Consider the following 24,534-nt stretch of genomic DNA (forward strand, 5'->3'; position numbering starts at 1 on the left):
ACACAACCTTAAAACAATTCTCTTTTAAAAGTGCTTAACATAAACACACAATACACACAAATACACACATATATCAACATTCCTTAAAGATGCCCTCACCGGCCGTTCATTACAGACACAAACAGACATAGAGACACACCTGTCGTCCTGCTCTCTCCCTGGGGCTGGTGTGTTTCCTGAGGTATTGCTCCTCTCGCCCTGTAAAGAGAGAAAGTCCACAGTGAGTCCTGCTCTGCCCCAGTCCACCTCTGCTCTGTTGTGGACGCTGTGCAGGCAGTTGAGCTGCAGCTCAAGGAAAAGCTTAGAGGAAATTTAACAGAGGGGTGACCACTCCCGCTCCAGCAGATGCACATCTCCCCTGGGTCCTACATTCCAAAGGTTGCCGTTAGGCTGAGTGGTGATGTAAAAACTGCCTTTAAATGAGGTGAATCATTCTATTTATTAGGGACCAGGTGTGACTTGGTTAAAGCCATCAGAGCACACAGCAAACTGTAAATTGTGTGTGTGTGTGGGGGTTAATCACCCCAAATAGTCTTAACATTCAAAGCAAGTGACTGTTTTAAAAATATCCTTTTCTCACATTAGAGGAGGGGACGAACAAAGAGGCAGTGATCAAACACTGAGACAGCATGCAGAGTGAGAGAGATTTAGCAAATTGAGGTGGTATAGGCATGTGAGTGGTGTAAGTCAAATTCAAGAGCTGTCAGGCCAAGCAAGGCAAGGGGGGGGGGCACTTCTTGGTGGGTATGGGACTATCCAAAAGAGGACTGAGCCGTTGTCTACTGGGTTGATGTCCATTCTCAGATAGAGATAGAGAGAACAAGAGAGAGAGAGAGAGAGAGAGAGAGAGACTGGCTAAAACACTCCAAAGTGTCATCCATATCTTATCCCTCTCATAAACAGGGTCTAGCCTGCAAGTCTGCAACAACTTCCTGTAACCAATATGAAATAAACTCTTAGGGATAGTTTCAAGTACATGAAATAACAGACTTGTCCTGCACTAAAGAAAACTTCAATGAAAATCTCCATTAAGGAAAACTATTAGTCTTGGCTTAATCCATGTATGGGAAACTGGCTGTTAAATAACTAAAGCTGCTATACAGTGACATTCTAACAGTAAGTCAAAAGGAGCTTAGATGAAAGCTTTGCATCACTGTTTTCGCAGCCATTTATGACTTGAATCTCAAGCAAATCCCATCACGTTCAACATCATTTGCATCAACACTGAGTAGTTACACTATAAGCTTGGATTACATCCAACAGGTTTCAGACCACAAAGAATGCAGTGAGTATGGGCCTGTCAGGGCAAAGTGGCAAAGCTACAAATGAAGGAAAGTGGGTATTCAGGCAGGCAGTACTACTGAGAGTTGTGACTATGGTCGTGAGGTTCAAGGGGACACAAGCCATAAGCAGAGAGGGTAGATGAGGGGCTGTTTGGGGGGGGGTGTGAGAGGGCACAGGCTTTGAGGTTTGGGGGTTCAGAGATGATGTCTGTGGTGTCTGTGATGTCTGTGGTGTCTGTGGCGGTGAGCGGCGTCTAAAAGGGGGTGACTCAGTACCTCACCCCAGCCTCGCCGCCGCGGCTGATGCTGCTTCTGGGAAAGCTTCCTCTCCAGCCCACGGATGTCCGAGTCCAGCTCCGCCTCGAAACGATTAAGTTCCGACACCAGCGTTGCCTGAGAAACGCAACCACGGGAACACAGCATTAAATAAATAATAATAAATGAATGGCTGTGGTTTTCATGACATTATGAGAAAAGGCCATTATATAGCTTAAGCAACAACCCATGACACAAATTCAATATCCTAAATGGCGGAAATACAGTGTTCTAGAAAACTGCTGTGGTCTGCTCACAAGACTCAATTTACCTCCATAAAACATTGTTCATTGGCTGGTCACAGTGCATACCTAGAAGACTAAAGACGCTTTGAGAGCTGAAGGATATAAGGACAAACAGACCCGCACACACACACACACACACACACACACACACACACACACACAGACACACACACCAGTCTGTGTACACTTGCGTTCAGAGGGATATGGGTATGTTTCCATTCCACTGGGGAGATCCACTGCTTTCACGTCTGTGTGCTTAGCAGTGATGAATGGCACTCACCTCTATGGAGGGGGAGCGAGGCTTCTCAGGGGTCCTCTGTACCTGGAGCTGTGAGTGAGAAAGACAAACACTGTGAGCAAAGCCAGACCTGGGCTACAAGCACGTCTTACGTACATTACACAAAATTTGTCAGCAATTATGGCAATTTAGTAATTGTCATTTCTTTATAACTAACCAGCCGGGTTAAGACACATGCCAAAACTGCTTGGAAAATAGAAGGAATAGACTTAGGCAGGTAACTGCCTCCTTACCCAGCTCATTCACAGCAGGGGGCAGAGTAGGCCAGACCTCTGTCTGATTCATGTCATTCATTATCTGCCAGTTACACAGCTCAAGAGACTCCACAGACTCAACAGAGCAGACTTCATTTGTAAGGCACCTTAAAGAGCAACGCCATGTAAATGATGTGCAAAGAAGCCCCAGAGAGAAGGATTTACACAAGGCATTCCTTTACAAGGCTAAAAGCCTCACAATGAGAGTCCTCCATTTCCCCTACAGTTTTTTATGTTCCTTGAAAAGCCTTGGCAGGACTATGCACTCTCAAAGCCAAGAGCATCGCAGAGACACTCACCCCGCAGGTCACAATAACGCCGTCCGCCAGTGATGTCACTCGCCAAGGACGCTGCACTTGACACGGCCGATGCTCCCGAACAGGCAGAGCTAGAACCACCACCGCGATGCTCACGTTAAGGCGCTGAGCCGTGGACGGGCAGCCTAGCCTGACGACCTCCCAGGAGAGCGAGAGAGGAGAGTGGCCCGTGAGCTCAAGGATCGGCGGGGGTACAGTAGACTAGCGCGAGCAGTTAACAGCCTAATCACTATCACAAGACGCCTCTACCCTGAGACGACTTCGGCTCCGCGCACGAACAATGATTTCTTTTCTTCTGCCCCGGAGTGCCAAAGCTCATTCTTTTCCCAGCAGGGATTGGAACGCGGTGACAAGAGTGTCTCCAACAGCTTGGCCCCAGACAAACAAGTGGAGTTCCAAGTTACTCAATTTATCTAAGGCCACAAACAAAACAAAAAAAGCTCTACCCTAATTCTTCCATGTGTACGGTTAGTATGTGTGTGCACACGCCCACACAAACACACACACTACACATATACACAAAAAACACCTACGCATTTATACACACAACAACCAAACATCCAACGCAAAACCTATGTTGTATAAACCTAGTGTCCTTTAAGTATTCTTAATATGTGACCCACCAGGAGTTAATACATCTGTCATCTGTGCTATAAATAAAAGTCAAAACATGCACAGCTATCTTATCAATTTGTAACAGGAAAAGTGATAAAGCAGCAGTAATCCAATTGTATCTTAAACTAATTTGCAAATGGCTTGCTCAGTACAGACAGAAAGTTCAAACGTCTCCATTCCAAAGATTTCAACAACAAAAAAAAAGACAATGATATTCACTCTCAAACCCACACACCCCAAATACTGGCTAAACAAAACAACTCAAAGACAAATAAGACTCCTTCCTTAAACTATTACTTAATTTGCAAAACTGTGCGCATTGCCTCATCAGCAATCAGCATTTAACTCAGACCCAACCAACATAAACAATAAAAAAACAAGCTTTCCCACTGCTCTCCTTAGCTGCATGTGCATATGCATCAGAAATAGCTGAAAAGGTTGTAAGGGTCCCCTAAAACACGCACAGCTCCTTACCTGGCTGCTGTTCCCAGAGGTGTTGCGAGTGTTGCTCTTTCCAGGTTCAAAGTCAAAAATGCTCTTTGGCTTTGGGTGCTTCTCTCCAACCTCCAGCTCATCACTCCTGTAACATAATCCCCAAAACAAAATTACAAAATGAAAACACACACACACACACACACGCACACACACACACACACACACACACACACACACACACACACACACACACACACACACACAGTAAGATACACACACTCTCTCACACACATGCACACATGCCCGGACAACCACTTTATCAGGTTGTCATAGTCAATGCCGCCAGCAACAGATCCCAACATGTCTGCCCAGCTCTTGTTTTGTTTCTTTCCGGTCTATTCCTCCTTTCTATGAGTTTCCATTGGAATTCATGTGGGCTGTCTAGCAGTAGACCCTGCTCACCATAATCACAGGTCATGTGTGAGTTTCGAAATGGTTTACCTCATGCAGAGAGCATGGAGGTTTGTAACAAAGAGCTATATTTATGCTCTTGCCATTACATCACCTGACCCCAAATATTGAGACAAACACTGGTGTTACGGCTGTGACTGACTAAGCAGCAGCCAAACTATTAATTCACACCCTGCTTGATATTTATGCATACACACCCAGTTAAATAAACCAAACACAGACACACACCCCTCTCTCTCTCCCATATCTCTCCCTGTCTGCATCCCTCTCCACACCCAAAAAACATTCATTCACTGACTCCTCTACTGAAACTCATGGGACCCTGTGACTAGTAATTGCATGACTCTGTTCCACATCCTTGGTCTTCAGCTCACCAGTCAGGCAGGGATCCATAAGGGTCAAGGGTAAAGATGTCCTTCCCATCTGCAGGCCAGTCTACTGTCACCGTCTCTGAGGTCGCAGTGGGGGGCTGTTGGCTCCCTTTGGAAAAGGCACAGACAGGACAGTTGGTGTAACCTAATTACTGTTGAGGTTCATCTATTATCCATGATGGGGTTTTCCAGAAAATGTGAAACCATGACTCACTTTCAGCTGACCAATACTCCATTTCATCTGTAGCAAGAAGGAAATACAACTATGTTAATATTAATTACACCATTTCCATTTCTTCACCATTTACATTTTTCCATTTCAGTTACCATTAATTAGTTACCAATAATTTTCCCAATCATTATTGTTTGGCCCTCTCTGTGTACTGTATCACTATGTCACACCTGAGTTCATGCCTCTTGTTATTAACTCTAAGAGGGTGTAATAAGAGGGGGAGAAATGAGAAGGTACACTCCTAAAACAAATGTGTTGAAAACAACACAACTTGCGTCCAGATAGGGACAACACAGTTTGTGTTGTGTCCAACACATTGCTTTTGTTATTTGTTACACAATATGTGTTGAAAATAACCCAACTTCTCTGTGTCGAGATAGGTACAACACAGTTTGTGTTGTGTCCAACACATTCATTTTAAGAGTGCACTGTACTCCACCTCTGTGGCTATCCTGTTCTTCGTATAACTACAGGATCACAATGATGAGATACGTTTATGGAGTCTGTGTATTATTGCTTGCTTATTTGTGGATTTGATTGTGTACACATACGTATGCTTGAGCTTTACAGTACATTGCTTCTTGCTGTTAGATAGCCTGTTACCCTGCGTTACATGTTCCAACTGAGAATATACTAACTCAATGTAGGAACCAGTTGTCTGTTTCTGTTTAAGACTGTAAAATTGTAAAGTTCTGAAAATGGGAGAGAGGTGTGGATCAAGCAGCGTCTATACATGCATTCCAGGACTCATTGGGCCATATTAATGATTGATATCAGTATCATTCCTTCCCCCGCCAGTTCGCTCCAAGCAAAATGAGGTGAGCACATTTAAAGTAGCTGTAGAGGTTTGACCTCATAATGTAAGATCTGTTGCTCCCTAGTTTGGCTCTGCTGTTGAGTTGCATTCCAGTGGCATTAGGAAAGTATTGCAGTCTGGCCAATTGCTGTATTAATCAAGCAAGACTTTCAGCTTTACCACAGAGTAACAGGATATCTGGTGTCTGAAGTATGGTACCACATTCAGTGGTAGTGGCAGTGCAACAGTTCAACATGTTTTTTTTCTATAGACAACAGTAGTCTTTAATTCTACACTGCTACACGTCTTAATGTAATTGAATTCAGAGTGAAACACTTCAACAGCTTTTGTAGGCTACATGTCATCTTCAGGAGGAGTGTTTGGTTCATTTGGCTTTTTGCTCTGGAATTCATCATGGTGAGAGATGAAATAGACATGTGAACACTGAAGCAGCTATTTCTCTTAATACGAGCCTTTAGGCTCCCAGGATGCTGTTCAGTTCAGCTCAGCAATAACAAAGGCTGACAGAAAGGAATGTTCTCTCACTGTGTGCTGCTATCAGTTGTGTGTGTGTGTGTGTGTGTGTGTGTGTGTGTGTGTGTGTGTGTGTGTGTGTGTGTGTGTGTGTGTGTGTGTGAGAGAGAGAGAGAGAGAGAAAGAAAGAAAGAAAGAAAGAAAGAAAGAAAGAAAGAAAGAAAGAAAGAAAGAAAGAAGGTGAGAGAGGGAGGAATTGGAGTGTGAGAAGGAGAGCGAGGAAAAGAGGGAAAGATGAAGAAATAATACCTTCTGGCCTCTTATGGATCTGCCTGAACATGCTCCTGTACCAGTCTTTGGGTTTGTTCACACTCTGAGGGAGAGAAAGACAATGAAGAGCTGAGTGAATTGCCACTGAAAACAGTAACAACAACTGTGATACTACAGCCAGCTTACAGCGTTGTCATTCTGTAGAATACAGTGCAATAGACCATACTGCCAATGCTACAGTCTGCAATGTAGTTATTCATTATTCAAAGGCACACACATTCAGAGATCCACTGTGGAGGAAATGCTATCCAATAAAAGCTATATCCTGATCAGTGTGGATACTTCTATCTATCTATATATATGCTAAATATGAACAAAGTGCCCTATATTTTTAAACTGAATGTGTTGAAAACAACACAACTTGTGTTGTTTTTAACACATCTCTGTGTAGGGACATCACAATTTGTGTTGTTTCCTTTTTTTATTTGTTACTGTTGTTGATTGTCAGTGTTGTAAATGGAAGCAATGTTATAGTGTGTGCTTAGTCAGGGGTTTGGCATTGTCTAAGGTGCGGTGAACATGCTGTTTCCCTGAATCATGGCTACTAATCTTCTCATTACAGCGTGCTAGATGAGTCAAATTGACCATGCGCCTCTGATGTCAATCACTCTGAGTCACATCAAACTCTAACTATTATAAGCAATTACAAGGGTTTGGCTGGACCACTTTACAGAGTGAGCATACTCAGCAGGACATGTGCATACACATGATGTCTAAACTACTGATAAGGGTTCTCACAAATTCAGTTCTACAAGGACTAATGCTATTTCAGGGACATTTAGACACCAGTGAGAGAGGATAAGACAGGATGAGCTCAGCTTTGACTGACCGATCTGGAGGCTATAGGCATGCCCGTCTCGTCCACAGGGCCGATGCCAGAGAATTTAATGAGTCGCTCCTCTCTGGTTGCTGACCTCCTTGGAAGGGTGGAAGATCCCCCAGACTGACCATTGGACATCATTCCTTTAGTTAAAAACGAAAAAAGAAAATTATCTCAATAATGTCACTGCTGTGGACATGGGATCATGGAACAGTCAATGCAACCACAATCCCCATGCTACTGACAGCTATGAATTATGTACAGCATACATGCATTTATATGTATAATTTAGAACTACAGACGAAGAGAAACTCCAATTGTTCATCAAAAAATATTATTTTCACCACTAGTGGGCCACAGAGAGCCTGTGTTCAAATGGATGTGAGTGCATACAGTTTCTGTCCAGTCATGAAAGTGGATAGTTCTGAGAGAAGTTTTACCACTACACTGCACTGCTTTCTATGTATGCTATTAAGACGTCATGTTTAAATCAAAGAGACATACATACCTATCTGTGAAGGGCCGTAGTAAGATCCAAAACTTCGAGGTGGATAGTTACTGCCATTTACTTCTGCAACCTAATAACAATCACAAAATCCCATCAAACTTAAAGACTTGTGGACCAACCCAGTACTCTGACCAATCACAGACCATATAATATATGACTCAACAATAATTAACCAGCACACAAAACATTTCCTCTTACTGTATATTCACGAAAGACCATGCAATGCAGGAGAGTACCACTAGGTGGTAGAGTTGCTTAAACGCTGACCTTGGTCAGAATAATCATGACTAATCTATTGAAAAACGCACAGCAGTTTATAGCTAGTATAATCTATCTTTTGAAAACATTGAGTGCAAATGCAATGGGCCATAAAATAGGGTCATCTGTAGTTCATTGACTTTCACCAAGGAGCTAAAGAACCTGATGACTGAAACACCAGTCCACTGCAGTACAATAAAGGTGAAAGTCTGCCCATATTTTATGCTGCGACAACATCGCATGGCATAGTGAGTACATAACCATTATGCAACTACTGTTACAAGCTGCTACTGGCCTCTTGTGAGGATGGAGGCTGGACCATGCGGAATGGGCTGAGAGGTGGGGTGGGCAGGCCAGACGAGATCACCACCACTTCCTGGGTCAGATCTGGAGCGGTGAGAAGCTGCTGCTGGGGTCTAGTGCGCGGCTGTCCATCATCTGAGAACACAATCCGCGAGCCATTTATATGGTTATGCACCTCCACCTGTCGCTAGGATGGGAGAGAGAGAGAGAGGGGGAGGGAGAGAGAGAGAGAGAGAGAGAGAGGGAGTTACAGGAGAGTACAGAACCTTGGTGCCCACATCCCTTCAATTCCTCTTCTGTCCTCCACTCAAGTTTAGGTAAACAGCTGGAGAGATGAAGACTATTAAGGACCAGTACAGAAAGATAAAATCATAAAATAAGAAAAAACACACAACGCAGCATATAACACATACACACTCTCCTCTCCTCTTTTCCTAGTTAAGGTAGTATGTCTCCTTTCTTTCGAGACTAATTGGTCCTTGTTGACCAGGTTTTGGTGAGGCTGTAATTTATTTAAAGTGATGAGGGTATGACGAGCCGATCCACCCTATCCATCATCTCTTTAGCCAGGCCCGTAGAAAGGCCCCATTGTGGCTAAGCGGTCAGAGGGTGAAAGCGGATAGGCTCATTATGGCCCCATTAGTAGCCTATTCAGGGGAGACCACTCTCTCGCTCCCTCCCAGGCCAAGAGGCGTTGCCTGGGCTAGGGGGGTCAGAAGGGGGTCGCCCCCGTCAACCATCAGAGAGAGACTCGCTGACCGAGCTCTTGATCACGTCCCTTTCGCAAGGGCCCCCCTCGTCGCCATGGCGACCGCTCGCTCGTCAGTCTATCCCGGGGTGCCGCCCCCTCCCGCAGACCTGACTCCTGCGTGTTTGTGTGCGAGAGAGGGCTGGCGGAGCTGCAGGGGTCATGGGAAGATCCTTTGGTTTCTCACCAAGTGTGAAACTGTATCTCGTAAAAATCAGGGAGATGCCATTGTGAGGAGCAGGGACAGCGGCATTTGCATGGAAATACAAGACTCGCCATAAATAGCTTCCCCTTTCATTCGCTCTGGTACATCTTGGTCTCGTTGCTGCATCTTTTAGGCCCGATTGAGGAGAGAAATAACAGTTTTGGAAGCTTTCAAAGGTATCCGAGACATGCGAGACAAATGCAATTGACTGAGAGAAAAACAAACAAACAAGGAGGCTTCTCTGTGTTTAGCACAAAAGAGAGAATTTTTAAATGTTTCTTTAGAAATGGCTGAAGAGAGTGGACAGATCCCCAGATTACAGAAATAAATATTCCCCATATTTAGTCTGTTTCTTCGATTACACTGCAATTGGCTTACCTGTGGCTGCATGTCATCAGAATTAGGCTTGATTGCTGATGGTCACCAACAGGATTTTCACAACTATGAAAGGGGAAAAGGAAAAAGAAAGCATTCTTTAGGAATACTATTTATTTACACACTAATACAACGCCAGTTTGGAAACACAAGCTTCACAAAATAGTTTAGATGGTCGAGGCTAAGATATCATTTAACATAATCCTCCCCTTTGACCCCACATCCAGAATGATAATAGAACTCTCCTAATCACAGTCATTTAGTGAGAGACTAAATGAAAGCATTCGATAGACGCTATTTCCAGGCCTGTGATGTGTTTGTCTGCATTCCTTTCACCTTAACATTATCGAGTTATCCCATTTGGCATCCACTATGTCCCACACTGAGACTTCACTGCAGTGCTGCCCCTCCAGAGGCACTGAGTCACCATACAACAAGCTAAGCTACTGTCAGGTTGGACAACAACACACAGTCTAGGATGTCATGTATAAAGCCTATATTCTTTTTTCCCCACTGAAAAGCTGTCAGGGGTGAGAATGTACATCTTCCAGTAAAGTTTATATACCTAGCAATATATATATATATATATATATATATACCCATTTCTGCTTGAAGTTAAATGCTGTTGATTTCCATGAGGTGGAAAAGATCTCCATCTTTCCCCTGTCACCATAGCAAACCCCATACCAAAACAATGAGACTGAGTCACAAGCTTGCCGGATTCTTCCATAACAGAACACAAACCCGGGACAGCCCAGGGCCCACCAGCCAAACTGAACAAAAAAAAAAGAGCTATGCTGGAAAAAAAATAGAGGGAAGCTAGAAGAGGATTAAAAAAAGGCCTTCAAGTTCAAATGTCCGGCACCTTAGCAAAGCAGATTAGAAGAGCCGATTCCACTTCAAAGGAGAGCAGGATTGAACAGAGGGGGTAATTTCCACTCAAGTGGGAGGTAACCTCCTTTCCCTCGGTATCTGAATAGGGTCAGTAGTAACTATGTAGGTTGGCATGGAAACTCAGGACCTGCGCTCTCTGAGATGATCACTACTTTCCATCTGGGGTCAGCTTTCAGCCGTTTAGGGAGGCAGCCAGAATGCGAGTGTTTCAACTGTACGAAGATGAGTTTTCCAAACGCTGTCTAAAATGGAACATTACAGAGTCTAAAGATTGTGGTCAGTGTCCTCTGACTGCCATATCCAATGTCCTGTGGTCCAAATCACACACTGCTAGCCCCCCCCCCCCCTGCACATGGGAATAACTAACCTTCGCTATGCAATCTTAAGCAGATGTGTCTCCCCAAATGATCCATAACCCCTGACTGTGCTACATTACATAACAGGAAGAACAGCTCAATTGTGTGTATGTGTATGTGTGTGTGAGTGTGTGAGTGTGTGTGTGTGTGTGTGTGTGAGACAGAGAGAGAGAGAGTGTGTGAGTGTTTGTGTGTGTGTGAGAGAGAGAGACAGAGAGAGAGTGTGTGTGTGAGTGTTTGTGTGTGTGTGTGTGTGTGTGTGTGTGTGTGTGTGTGTGTGTGTGTGTCCAGCATTTTGTGTCTAGCATTTTTCAAGATGATGCACGTCCCCCTGACACTGATAAATTATAATACTTCTGACTCACTGACTCCACAGATAGCGAAATGTTAAAGGCTGGTGGAGTATGCTTATCTGCATGTGGGGAAATGATACCAAGCTCCAGCATATCTCTGGATTACTGTGGTCTCACCGTGACAATCTCCGCTGACATTTTCATCATCTGATGAAAGATTCAATTTAATATAAAAAAGGTCAATCTCTGAACCACAGCAGAAAGGGTGATCCATCCATTAACCCTTTCCTTTCAGTCAAAGTGTCTTAAATCTATAGTTTGTTTTGATTAAACCGTGCTGACCAGACCACACTGGCATGTCTGTTTGACTTGTTTAAGTCTTTTAAACCCATTCATGTTCAACACTTTCCCACACTCAAGCCTGCAAAATGTCTCCCACTACTGCTTCTCAGAGGGTCGGCCTTTACAGCACATAACGACATGAGGAAAGAGGCTGGAAGAAGGAAAACAAGTCCTTAAATCAGTGGAGCCCCTCAAACAGACCAAGCCTTAAAAAGCTGGTGAGGCCGCTTGGCCTGCTCCGCGCTGCGTCTGGCTCCTGAGGCTTTCATTACCTAAATGAGTATTGAGGGGGAGAGCAGGAAAAGTCAGGAGCTCCAGCTCTCTAAGTCCAGCTCTCTCTCTCTCTCTGTCCAAAGCCCGACGCTCTCGCCAAAACTTGAGAGAGCCGAGAGGAGAGCCAACCTAATAAGGTCAATTCAGCCCTCTCATATCTGGCCCAAGAATTCGCAAGAACACACGCATGCACACCAGAAATAGTGTTTACTCTGAACACCCTACACATTCTTATCGGCTTGCGAGCGCTGAAGCGCACTTCCCAACGCAAGTAGTGGAAAACACCCTTGGGTGGGGGTGGTGCTCCCTGGGAGATCTGCTTCAGGGGAGCCTGTTTGTTTGGGTGGGTTACACATTAACATAGATGTTCTTGTTGTCTTGAATGTGCAGGACATTTTCCAAATCTCAAGGCCAGATATTTACTTCCTCAACCAAACATGGAGATGGGAGTTTAGAGTGTGGGAGCTGGATTTCTCCAGAGCCTGTTAGGATGGGGATGTCTCGTCTCTGTAAACTTGGCCGGGGTATCAGACAGCTTTCGGCATGCGGTGAGACAGTGTTCTGGCTGTGTGTCAAATGTTGCAGGCTTTACTGCTAACTCGACACCCTCTGGTCCAGTCACAGTCAATTTCTTGTCTGGTCAGAAGGTCTTGTGAGTGACCAATACTCTCTTGCAACACACTGAATCGGGGACAAGCATGGGGCCAAGTCTGTCAGTAAAGTGTTAACCTCAGCAAAAAGGCCAAGCCTGCTAGCCCAGCGCTGTGCTAATGCAGTTGTTGTATTTGGAGGCAACAGGATGCAGGAAGACAATGAGACGCTTTAATTGGACTCCTGAGGAGGAGCCTCCACACAAATCACTCTCACATGGCCTCACGCCTCCTCTCCTTTCCTTTCCTCCACTCCTCTTCACTTCTCTCCTCTCCTCATCTCTTCTCCTCTCCTTTCCTCTCCTCTCCTTTTCTCTTCTCTCCACTCCTCTCTTCACACCTCCTCTCTTCTCCTCTCTTTTCTCCTTGTATCTCCTCTCCTCTCCACCACTCCTCTCCTCTCCTCCTCTCCTCTCCACTCCTCTCCTCTTTTCTCCTCTCCTCTCCACTCCACTCCTCTTTTCTCCTTTCATCTCCTCTCCTCTCCTCTCCACTCCTCTCCACTCCACTCTTCTCCTCTCCATGCTGGCCATGCATGCCACAATGCTGTGTCAGGGAGACGGAGAGGCTCATGTGTATGGAACAGATTTTTGCTCACGTGGCATTCAGCTTATTCATGAATTCTTACATCATTGTCGGCATGACACAGACTCATATCTGTATTGTTTACGTTTGCAGCACTACATACATGCAACAAACATTTTATGTTGTTGTGTTGGAATGCAACTGGGTGACACAAAGCATTAACCCTAATAAGGAACACACCCTTGACTGAGTAATCATTGGTAAACCACTAGGCTAGGATGAGGTACAGTATATCCAGACAAGAACTCAACAAGACTGTGTCCCATACTCCACTTGTGACAAGAATAATTAGGCTGGGGAGCATTAAATCCCACAGAATAACACTACCCGATGTGGCATAATTAATCTAACAAAGCAGGAAACCATTGTGGATTTAGAGTCCAATTAAGGGATTGTCAGGATTCAACATGAAAATCACATATTGCTCACACGGTGAGTCAGACCATTAGGTCAGTGACCAACAGGATATAACCAAGACACACCACACCCAATTCATCCCTCTGCATTCTATAGGCACTAAGTTTACATTACAGAACAAAAAAAAACAGTCTGTCTATTTCATCATGAAAACAAATCCCAGGGTATTCAACTAATTGCACGCTCGAAGCAGACTGTACAGTGTCTCATTCAAGATATTCCGCAACCCTCAATGAAATCATATGCATACTCCTCCTCCTCACAGAGGTCTGCAGAATGGGATCAGCTGTAGGACCCACCAAGTCAGGAATGCAAACCATTCAGGCTGCATGAATTAACTTACTGAGGTTCTCAAATATGTAGCCATTGTAATTCCACCACGTCTGTCACATAGAACCACAGTGAGTGTGGTATCACTTATAAAACCCTGTGCATATATTCACTGGGCAGTTAACAGCATAAGAAGATGACTTTTTATGAATAGCTCTTGCATTTTCAATATTTACCAAATTCCAGCAACACTCATTTAGTGAGTCGCACAATTGGTTATTCTCTCCATCTTTCCCATGGAAGAGATGACGCTCTGACCTTCTGCTCCCCCGGACAAAAGCCACTGTCACTGGACATGCAGTTAGCAAACAAAGCCATGGGACCTCCCATCGGCCCTCCCCACCCCGACAAAAGCCCTCTTCACTTGTGGACGTGCCGTCTACAAACAAAGTCCATTAACACCTCTCCACTGACCATTCACTGATCCATACATCTATACCACCACAACTACATCAATAAAACTGCCATTGATGACACAGAAGAGGGGTCCGACCAGTCAACCATGGTGACAGTCCCTCAATGCCATTTTCACTGTCCCCATGTCTAAAGAACAAGACAACTTTATTTGACCCCTGCCAACATCTGTGGTGTTAACCTCCCTGTCTACATGGGCTGCTTTGAGAGAATAGGGCTAGTTAATGATTGTATATACTGACTGCCCGGCTGCAGCGCAGCTGCCTCTGGACCGATGTGGACGCTGCTTTGCTTTGTTTGCTTGCATTTGGGGGGGGGGGGGTATTAATTCGATCCGGATTTATCCAAACAGATACCAATTTGAGCATAAACACAGCTTTAAACACTGCTCCCCGAACGGAAACAAACTGCTTTTGGAAGCCAGTGCTGTGTGTGCTTCCTGGATAAACTATGACTAATGATAACATAATGATCCCAATGTTTCACTGTTACATTTTTTAATTCCCCTGTGTTTACATTTACAGCTATCTAAAGGGGTAAACATGAATGGAACACAACTATGTTTCTGAGCAAACAGTCTGCAGAGACAGCGCCGACCAAATAAAACATCATTACAATTCCTGTCATCCCCTGCCCGGTCAGATCCATACTTCAACACCAAAGGAATTCAGCAATTGGCCCTGCAGCCCTGCAGCAAAGAGGGAAAACAATCTATGCAAAGCAAACGAGCAGAAAATAAGAGTGTGAGCAGGGTAAAGAATCTCTTAATGAAAGAACAACAGTGGACACACAAGCCCAGAACACCACAAGCTGAAAAGAATAAAAACGCTTCCACCACCTCCCCCCGGGAACTCCGCCGACAAAATGATTATCACCCTCGGCAGTTGTCTGACCTCTCCAACTAAAGGTGAATTACTCCGTCTCCCGGAATCTTCGTCCCTCACAGCAACTTGGCTCATAGAAAAACAGGAGCAGATCCCATACAAGGGTCTGCACACAGCCTTGCTTATGATATGTTGTTATTAGGTAAGATATACAAAGTTATCACAGACGCCTCCGCTTCACTGCCTTGTATGGTGCTTCAGCCCGTTGCCTGGCGTTCCAGCCAAGGGAGGCAGAGGACGGTCCTTGCATACCGGTCAGAAATGAAGAGCAGTGGTTTATCTTAAGCCTCCATTCACATGCTAATCGAGTAGCCGGGGGACAGGCAGAGGGTAGTGTGGGCTACATACTCACATTCTTACACATAGAACATCACGGTGTGTTGCCTTTGCATGTCATCAGTCGAGAGGAACATATCCAAGGTTGTCTGAATAATTTGAGAATTTCATATAACCCACTGCATTCAGCACACTGATGCCTCAGTTCAGAGCAAAAGGCATTTTGCATCTGCACACTTCCTCCAGGAACACATGGAAAACCCCCCCTCTTCCTCCACAGTCACACACTCACACACTTCTTCTTTCTTTTTGCATATGCAAACATATAGGGCTCTGTGTTTGTTTTATGCACGCCTGTGTGTGTGTGTATGTGTGTGTTTGCGTGTGCGTGTGCATGTGTGTGTGTGTGTGTGTGTGCATGTGTATGTGTATGTGTGTGTGTGTGTGTGTGTGTGTGTGTGTGTGTGTGTGTGTGTCTGTGTGTGTGTGTGTGTGTGTGTGTGTGTGTGGGAGCAAGAAGCAGGTAGGGCTCCCAGATGGATCAGCGAGAGCTTCAGGGATCAGGCCGCGTCTCTGCAGAGGCTCTGAGGTGAGGGAGGAGCGGAGTGGCGGCCAGGGCCCCACGGGGCCTTTTGTCAGCAGCGGAGGAGGGAAATGAGCTTGACATCGCTGTCTGTTCACATTGCCTTTCACCAACACAAGACCATCGAGACCATCGGGGGGACATGAGATTAAACACCATGCGAAGGGGAACACGGACCAAACATGAAGCTCGGAGCTATCATCCAATAGAGGAAGAAACGCTGCCTTATATGTGTTTCCAACAAAACACTGGGCATGCAACCAGATTTGTTTATAACTGTGACACAATAGCTACTCCTCACATCATTAAGAAGTGTAATTAGTTGCCTTAACAAAAGCACAAAAGCTTTCATAGGTGTTCTATGGATACAAGATAGTATACTTACTGAGGAGAGTATATAACTACTGTTGTCAGATTGCCAGGCACTGATATAACAAACATAATGGTAAACAACAAAGCACTAGAACAACATAAAAGTACACGACTAGAAATGACTAGTCGGAGCTCAGACTAAATCTGGCCTCTGAATGGTCGTCTCAGGTGTTGTGTGTTTCCTGAATAGCCATCTTAGAACTTTGCCAAGAACCACTTTTATCTTTAACAGTCAGTCTCTCTCCCTCACTTTCTTTCTCTCTCTCACACACACTCACACACACACGCACACGTACACACACACACACACAATCATATATACGGCTTCAGTGTTGGCCAAGGGTAATCTCTGGAGGTTTTCTAGAAGAACACTAATCCAAGTCCAAAGCTGCAGATGTCTGGATAGGAAGACAAGGTGTCTCTTGTATTATAAAATGTAGACAGCTTTACTTCAGATTTATAGTTTTACACATGATAAGCTTCCCAGGCAAAACAGTGCAGAGTGATATTGTATAAGACAGGGAAATTCACTCACCCAAATGTAGGCGTGTGTTTGCATTTGTGTGTGTGAATGTTGGAAAGTTTTGCTATGCTCAGGGTCCCTGGGAAAGATGACAAACACACACACACACACACACACAGCTTATCTGTCCTTTAACAGATGACAATCCAAGGTGCCTGCTCTCTCTCTCTCTCTCTCTCTCTCTCTCTCTCTCTCTTCTTTTTCCCCCTTCTCTTTATCTCCACTCTCGCGTAAAACTTGCTCCGCCTGAGTGAGACTTACTGATTTGGCGGCTGTTGTCGTGGCAACCTCTGAGCCCTGGGTAAAAGCCGTGGTGCCTCTTGGCTGCCTGCTCCGGGGCTTCCTGAATGGGCAGGGCTCTTTGTTGCGATAAGGTGATATTTCAGAGTGTAGGCTTAAGGATAAGGGAGTGAATACAGTGCGGGACCTCCCAAAGCCACCTCTCCTTCATCATCCCTTCTTCCTCGTGTTTATTTTTGGCTCTCCCTTCAGTATTACTCACTCTCTTTTTATTGACATCAACACGTATTGTCATTGTGTTTTCTTTCCCTGTCTATGTACTTCCTTTGCTCTTTAGCTGAGAGTCATTCCATTATTATAGTAATGAATAGTTATGGCAAGCTCACAGGAGCCCAGATCAGTAAGCCTGCCATTGAGTTTCATCATGTCTTCCCAGGGAATATGATCTTGTTCAAATGGCCTGCTTGTTTTTCCCCATACACACACAGACTCTATGGGCCCCGTTCCACTCTACACTGACAACTTAGTAGCTTGGAGTATGTACTTCAGCAATCAATTGATAAAGGAATTCTTACATCACTTTATTGATCAAATAAAAAAGCTACACCCTACCCTAAACCTGACCGTAAGTCCATTGTGTGCCATGCACTGAATCAAATGAATCAAATGAATTCACTGGTATACCGCCCCAGGCCTGGCACCATCTGAAGGTTTGAGTATGAGTCTGACTGCATCTTGATGGTTACGGTTTGAAGGGCTCCTGATATGACCTTGTACAGTCAACAAAGACAGAGAGAGAGAGAGAGAGAGAGAGAGAGAGAGAGAGAGAGAAAGAGTGCACGCAGTGGTCTGTGAAAAGTCCTGTGTGTCTTCCCTTCACAGCTCACAACCCAAACCAAACACAGTTCAGCAGACCCACGAGCCAGCAATTCAACTCTTCAGTCTGTCAACACAGCAGGATTAGTCCTGCTCATCAGTCCGGGAACAGCTACAGTACTATCTCTGCGGTCTACTACTTGAGAAAGACGAGGCACTGCAGGGCGACTCTGCCCTCAGCCTCCACCACAAACCATCATCCCACTCTTTTACTGGGGAAGGGTGGGGTGGGGGGGGGGGGTAATCTACACTGATAGCAAAATAGAATTACAACAGTGGATTAAATGTCACATAGAGGAGGAATAGCAAGTGTACTAATGGAGAAGAACTAGCATAGTCACATTGTAAGAATGTGTCTCCTCAGCACCAAGGGAACGAAACAAAACCTGGTCTTCCAGTTTGGTCAAAGGAATTTCACAATATACTGTAAAAGGTGGCTGGCAGTGAAACCCAGATATTCACTAGCCGACAGTCCAGTTTCTGTCATGTGTTGCATAAACAACAAAGCATGAGTAGGCTTTATGCAGTAACAGAAATACTTTAAAAGAGAAATCTTGTCTGTAGGATTTTTTGGTCAAGGATTTCAAAGACATATGCATGTGTAGGCCACAGAATGTAGGCAATGTTTCGTGTGCATTCTGCACTGTTGACCAGCCTAGAAGACAGACAACTCATTTAGTAAACAGTTTGAGTCAGCTCATGGTGAATAATTCAGTGGTTTGGCTGGACACCATGTAACAGTGGTTAATATGGTGTAGTCTTACTGCTGACGTCAGACTGTTTCAGCTAAAGGCCAGAGTGCCCCTTCTCCCAGGCTCCTGTAAAACACTGCCATTTTGTTGTTCACAACAAAGTGCTCAGGTCAGTAAATGGTGTTGGTTTCTCTCTCTCTGTGTGTGTGTGTGTGTGTGTTTTGTGTGTGTGTGTGTGTGTGTGTGAGAGAGGGAGAGAGAGAGAGTGTGTGTGTGTGCATGTGTGTGTGTGTGTGTGTGTGTGAGAGAGAGAGAGAGAGAGAGAGAGAGAGAGAGAGAGAGAGAGAGTGTGTGTGTGTGTTTGTGGGAGAGAGAACATTTAATCAGGATGAGGGAGGGAGGGAGGCACAGAGGACCCATCTGATCAGGTTGGTCCTCAGACCCCTGCTGTGAGCTGATTATCATCACCGTCAGTCTCTGGCCTAGTGAGCAGGGAGAGCACATTCCTCCGCCAGGTTCTGTTCATTTTCTCTCTTTCACAAAATCAGTCCACCTCTATTTCTTCATAAACTGATGGACCAGCCATTTCACCTAATACATTGAGCCAAATGGCCACATTTGGTCTATTTCAGCCTTTCCCAGTTTGTCCCACACAATTCCACCGTCTTGTTTTCAAGTCCACAGTCAACAGTTCAGCAGAGCATGAAAAGGGTTGGCCCATTAAATGTCACAAGTCAAAACAGATATGCCAATAAGGGTTTGTTCAGATAATGGAGCCAAACACTCCTCGTCAATGCTACTCCAAAGTTATGTAACACTGCAATATGAGTAGGATGCACAGCGCTGGTCAGTTAAGAGTTATTCTTCAAATATTCAAGCAAAACAACAAAATATAAAAACTAAATGCTAAATGAAGGCCCTGAACAACAACAAGTTGTCATACTTATAGGAACCCTGAATACTTGCACAGAACTAAAGAGAGTTGCAGTCATACACAGGTCAAATTAGAGGGTGGAAAAATCTCAAGCACAATAACTAATAGTCTTGCTAGCCTACCAGCATAAGATTGCTGTGACATGTGTCAAAAACTATAACAATGTCAACATGTGACGCCTACCCCAACAACCACCACCGGAATGTGCCCTGACAGACACAAATAAATGCTTACAATTGTGCACAGGCGATCTGGATCTCCAGAACTGCACAAAATACATTCTGTTGAACTATTCAGTGTAATTTTACATGAACACATTAATTGACTAAAACATGCATAATAGAAATACAACATATGTAATGTTAAAATGTCAGGATTAAAATAGAAATACTGCAAAGAATATCCCATACAATTATATAATTATAATACATCTCCACGGTTCCCGATTTCTGCTCAGTGTTTTGCGACTGACAGGGGACCTGAACGGAAGAAACACACCCCCTAAAAGCCGTCTCTGCACACACGCACATACAGTCACACACACATACACGTACACTCACACAGCTGAGCCAGAGAGAAGTCAGAGATCCAAACTAAAAGACAAAGCAAAAGCTGCCGTAGAGTGCCAGATGAAAGAAAACACCCATGAATGAGACACAAACAAAGTTCCCGGTTAAAATAACTCTGTGAAATCTACGAGGAAGGTTAAGAACAAGATGAGTACTTACTGAGGAGAGGCACGGCTGTGATCTGAGGACAGAGAGAGGGAGGAGAATGAGAAAGAGAGAGAGAGCGGGCGAGTGAGTGAGTGAGTGAGAGAGAGAGAGAGAGAGAGAGAGAGAGAGAGTCCTGCTTCGTCTGTCCTGGGACGGGGGAGGCAAAGATAAACTACAAAGAGTGACTCAGCCTACGTATGTGTGAGTTCATGTCTGTGAACATGTGTGTATGTGTGTGTACGTACGTGTATGTGTGTGTGTGTGTGTGTGTTTGTGTGCGCATGTGTGTAGTATGTCTTGATGACTTAGCCTGCTCTCATCCTGAAACACCCACATCTCTCCAGCTAAAGCTTGTCAGAGGCTCTGTAATAGTTTCCATCCCATCTGCAGCTGGAAATAATAGATTCCCATGCAGGCACGGGCGCCGTGGCTACGCCCTCTTGTGTTTCATCATGCGCAGGGAACAAACTAGGCCATTTCCCTCCTGCCCGTATCAGAGGGCTCACTGGGGCTCTGGCTATAACACAAGCCTTTGTGTTTCATGAACAAGGGATACTATTGCTCTCAGAAGTACATGCAGAAGTACCAATAGTCACTTGCCCACAGACACTTCATAATATGAATAGAAATACATTCAGGAACAAAGGGGATTGTTTCCCCTCCTCTGTCTGTATCTCTGTCTGTATCTCTGCTCATCTAATGCAAGTTTAAGCCTATGAGCCTCATGTCCTTATAACTACTTTGGCAATACAAGCAACCAACTTGTCAAGCCAATAAAACAATTTGAATTTGAAGTAGAGAGAGAGAGAGAGAGAGATGACCACAGCATTTGACCAACTCTTTTCTACAACTCATTCCAGCTGATGTTTAATTGAAATATTCTCAAAGGTACTGAGAGAACAATGACACTACAGAACAAGCAAACCAGAACAATGGCACCACATTGATAATTGTAAACAAGCATATTCAAAAAAGATTATGCTTATCAGATGATAAGATGATGCATCAGGGCATCATAGACTTTAAGAAGATATTTGCAACATGGCAGCCACTTTAAAGTAATACATTTGTACTTCAATTTAGTTCAAATATATTTTAACATTTTCAACATCTAGTGCTAAGGGGGCACCCAATTTATCCAGAACTAGCGAAAGTGTCATATTCTTGGTCGTAACCTCGGAGCTAATGTGTATATCTTACATTAGATTAACAAACTAACAGAGACATTTACTGGATCTCCAGTGCCTTGGGATTTTACAAGACATTGTATTGGAATTTCTCAATTGGTCTCTCTCTCTCACACACACACACACACACACACGTGCATGCATGCATACACACACACACACACACACGCACACGCACACGCACACACACACAGAGCGAGGGAGAGAGAGTGTGTGTGTGTGTGTGTGTGTGTGTGAGAGAGAAAGACTCCTACACACAGCTGGAAGACATCATTGTCCATGAGGAATCAGTGTTTCCACACAGAGCTCCAGAGTGCGCCTGGCAGTGAGGGGGAGAAAGGGAAAGGGCCTCTCCAGCCCCAGCACAGGCCAGAGCAACTGGAGCAATCAGGAACACAATGACTCATGCTCGGAAATGAAATTCACAATGGACAGAGGTAACAACGTGTGGGGGGTGGGGGGTTATCCCAAGACATCCCAACATGTTTTGTGCTGCAGTACAGTAGAATACCACTAAACTTTCAGGGCGTTCTGCAACACACAGAGCTGTGCTATCAAGACTCATTCAACTGTTATCATGCTGAGTCTTAGCAATGCCCAGACAGCAGGCAGCAAACACACAACATAGCTAAGTCAATGACAGCAATAATTCTGCTTTCTCACATGACACACACACACACACACACACACACACACACACACACTGAGATAAGATCAGAATATTGCAGTCAAATCTTGAGGTACTTTGCTCAGGTAATATGGTGGAACACAGTTCACAAGCAGAGTGCCACATGTTTGCTGACTGGCATGGCAGTATTATGTCACCAGTGTGGTTTAAAGCCAGTTCACCATAGCGATGGTATAATGATTGATATGCTTTTCATGAATCCATGGTACAGCTGTTTGATAAACCCCAAACACTGCTGTGTTTCACACAATTCAATTCAATTCAATGAGCTTTATTGGCATGACTGTAAGTGTTACAATGTTGCCAAAGCAGTAATTACATCATACTTTCACTCATTCCAAATGAATTCTTTTTCAGATAAATCATTTTTCAGAAATAACAGATGACAAAAAAATCCCACACCATTTCACACCACTTTCTTCCTCCACTCTGTATTCAGTACTGTATGTGCTGGATGTTCTACCAACTTGATTGTTCCTCTTTCTCACAAACGATGCTTTTAATTACGCTATAACGTTATGTTTATGTAGCAGACACTTTTATCCAAAGCGACTTACAATAACATTAAGTGAAATCCACACTTCAAATGATATTAATGCAAAATAACTGAAGTAATGCTGACCCACAATTTACAATTAAAAATATCTGTGACAATTCGGTCTGGTACAAGTAAAAAGGAAAATACTACTCACAAGGGATGATCACGTCTGCTTGGACTACTGTGGTTGCCTGTAAATCAGTAGCTATGTTTTTCTCACTCAGGGAAAGGATCGATTCACAGAACAGTTCTCTCTCTCTGACACTCTACAGGCGCCTTGGCTGGCAATGCCCTGGCATCTTCCCATACCCTTCCCATTCTTCTGCTGGTCGGCTGTCACAAGTTCGTCCACAGTGCCCAAGACTGCGATCCAAAATAAATATTTAACCACCAGACTACGCAATCAACAAGCAAAGGTCACACCTCTTTCTCTCACACAGACACAAACAGTCACACTCTCTTTCCCCTCTCGTTCTCCTCAAGTGACTTAGTGCCTCACCTGCCTTTATGTCAGAAAACGTGTCAATTATACAGTATGTAGTGGCCTGTGCTGTGCAGGCTCCCACAGAAAAGTGCTTCTTTAATCAGGGGAAATGAGTACCAGGGTAATGTTCAATTGACTACTAGAGCATGTTAGCTTTGAGTGAACATGAGGAGGATCTACCAAAGAGAAGATCAGTCATGACTCAAATTCCTAAATTCTAAATATTTGGCCAGCAAAAAAAAGAAAGAAAAATGAAGGCAACTGGTCAGTGGTGTGGACTGTGAGGAGGACAAAAGGGTAATTGTTCATTAAAAAAGCTAAGACAAATGTTTGTGCTTCATTTAATGTCAAGGCTTTATTTCTGTAGATGCTGATGATATCAGAGAGATCTTAATAAATTTAATTGGACCTTTAAATGTTAATACATATGAAAAATAAACGTCTCATTCAACTTTTACACAAGTACATTACATCACACCAATGTGTGTGGGTACCAGTCATACAGCATAAACCAACAGCTTACTGTCAGACAGCAGCGACAAGCCCTCCAATGCTTCGTTCTTGGCATCCAGATCTTTCTACAGTGATGAAAAGATAAGTGAGACAAATATATGAATACGATGTGATATCATCTATGATGAAGTACCAATGTTATCAACATGTTTTAGAAAGCTAATACAGACAGCCCACTCCTGTTAGACTTCAAGAATTTCAAGAGTTTCCCCATTGCAGTTCTGGACAAACCCAACCATGGTCATATTGACAATGACTAGGTTTAAATTATAACCAAGGGTAGACTGAAAATAGACTTTAATTTCTCTCTAAAGCTTTACTTTCTAATTATCATCTGTGGTTACTAAAGACAAACACATGCTGAATATAAACAAAAGACACAGTAAACGATATGTAACATACGCTTATTCTATATCCAGACAATTAAATCCTTTATATCACTGTCTGGTTATTTTTAGTGGCCAGTGTATGGGCCTTAATGAGAAATAAACCAATATCTCTGTTTAGGATAAATAGCAAGCAAAGTTGATTTAAATACATAAAATACATAAAATACATAAATTCAAATTCATTTATTAGAGGATAACCCCTTGAGATGGACATCTAATTTTTCGAGGGGGTCCTCAGAGTAACACAAAACACTTACACACTCACACATACTAAAGCTCTTTCTCACAACCAACCACCCCAGCCTGTCCCACCACTGTCCAAAGCATATTCACATAATCAGTATGGTAAGATATGAAGATATTACAGGAGAGAACCATATTTACAAAAATGTGAGGTTAAAGCATGCATTAAGACATGCATAGACACTGATA

General features: G+C 44.0%; 1 protein-coding gene across 3 annotated transcripts in view; it reads right to left on the bottom strand.

Moving 5' to 3' along the window:
- The window catches only part of sorbs3 (sorbin and SH3 domain containing 3), a 33,907-nt gene extending 10,900 nt beyond the window's left edge, over positions 1-23,007 (bottom strand). Inside the window, exons 1-12 of one of the 3 annotated variants that reach the window (XM_076269522.1) lie at positions 22,871-23,007; positions 9,657-9,719; positions 8,318-8,512; positions 7,765-7,834; positions 7,266-7,399; positions 6,416-6,479; positions 4,819-4,845; positions 4,608-4,713; positions 3,802-3,907; positions 2,124-2,171; positions 1,560-1,676; positions 140-198 (exon numbers count right to left, since the gene is read on the bottom strand). In XM_076269522.1, coding sequence (XP_076125637.1) covers positions 140-198; positions 1,560-1,676; positions 2,124-2,171; positions 3,802-3,907; positions 4,608-4,713; positions 4,819-4,845; positions 6,416-6,479; positions 7,266-7,399; positions 7,765-7,834; positions 8,318-8,512; positions 9,657-9,668 — 938 coding nt within the window. In that variant the 5' untranslated portion in view covers positions 9,669-9,719; positions 22,871-23,007. Of the gene's footprint in view, positions 1-139; positions 199-1,559; positions 1,677-2,123; positions 2,172-3,801; positions 3,908-4,607; positions 4,714-4,818; positions 4,846-6,415; positions 6,480-7,265; positions 7,400-7,764; positions 7,835-8,317; positions 8,513-9,656; positions 9,720-20,315; positions 20,560-22,870 lie in introns of those variants that run through there. The other 2 variants (XM_076269521.1, XM_076269523.1) reach the window with 2 other exon arrangements.
- Positions 23,008-24,534: the final 1,527 nt, after the last annotated feature.

The sequence above is a fragment of the Alosa pseudoharengus genome, unplaced genomic scaffold, assembly GCF_046254945.1.
Source record: "Alosa pseudoharengus isolate Yale_2024_CS ecotype anadromous, Long Island Sound unplaced genomic scaffold, YU_APseudo_1.1 YU_APseudo_1.1_scf_6, whole genome shotgun sequence".
In the NCBI taxonomy this organism is placed as follows: domain Eukaryota; kingdom Metazoa; phylum Chordata; class Actinopteri; order Clupeiformes; family Clupeidae; genus Alosa; species Alosa pseudoharengus.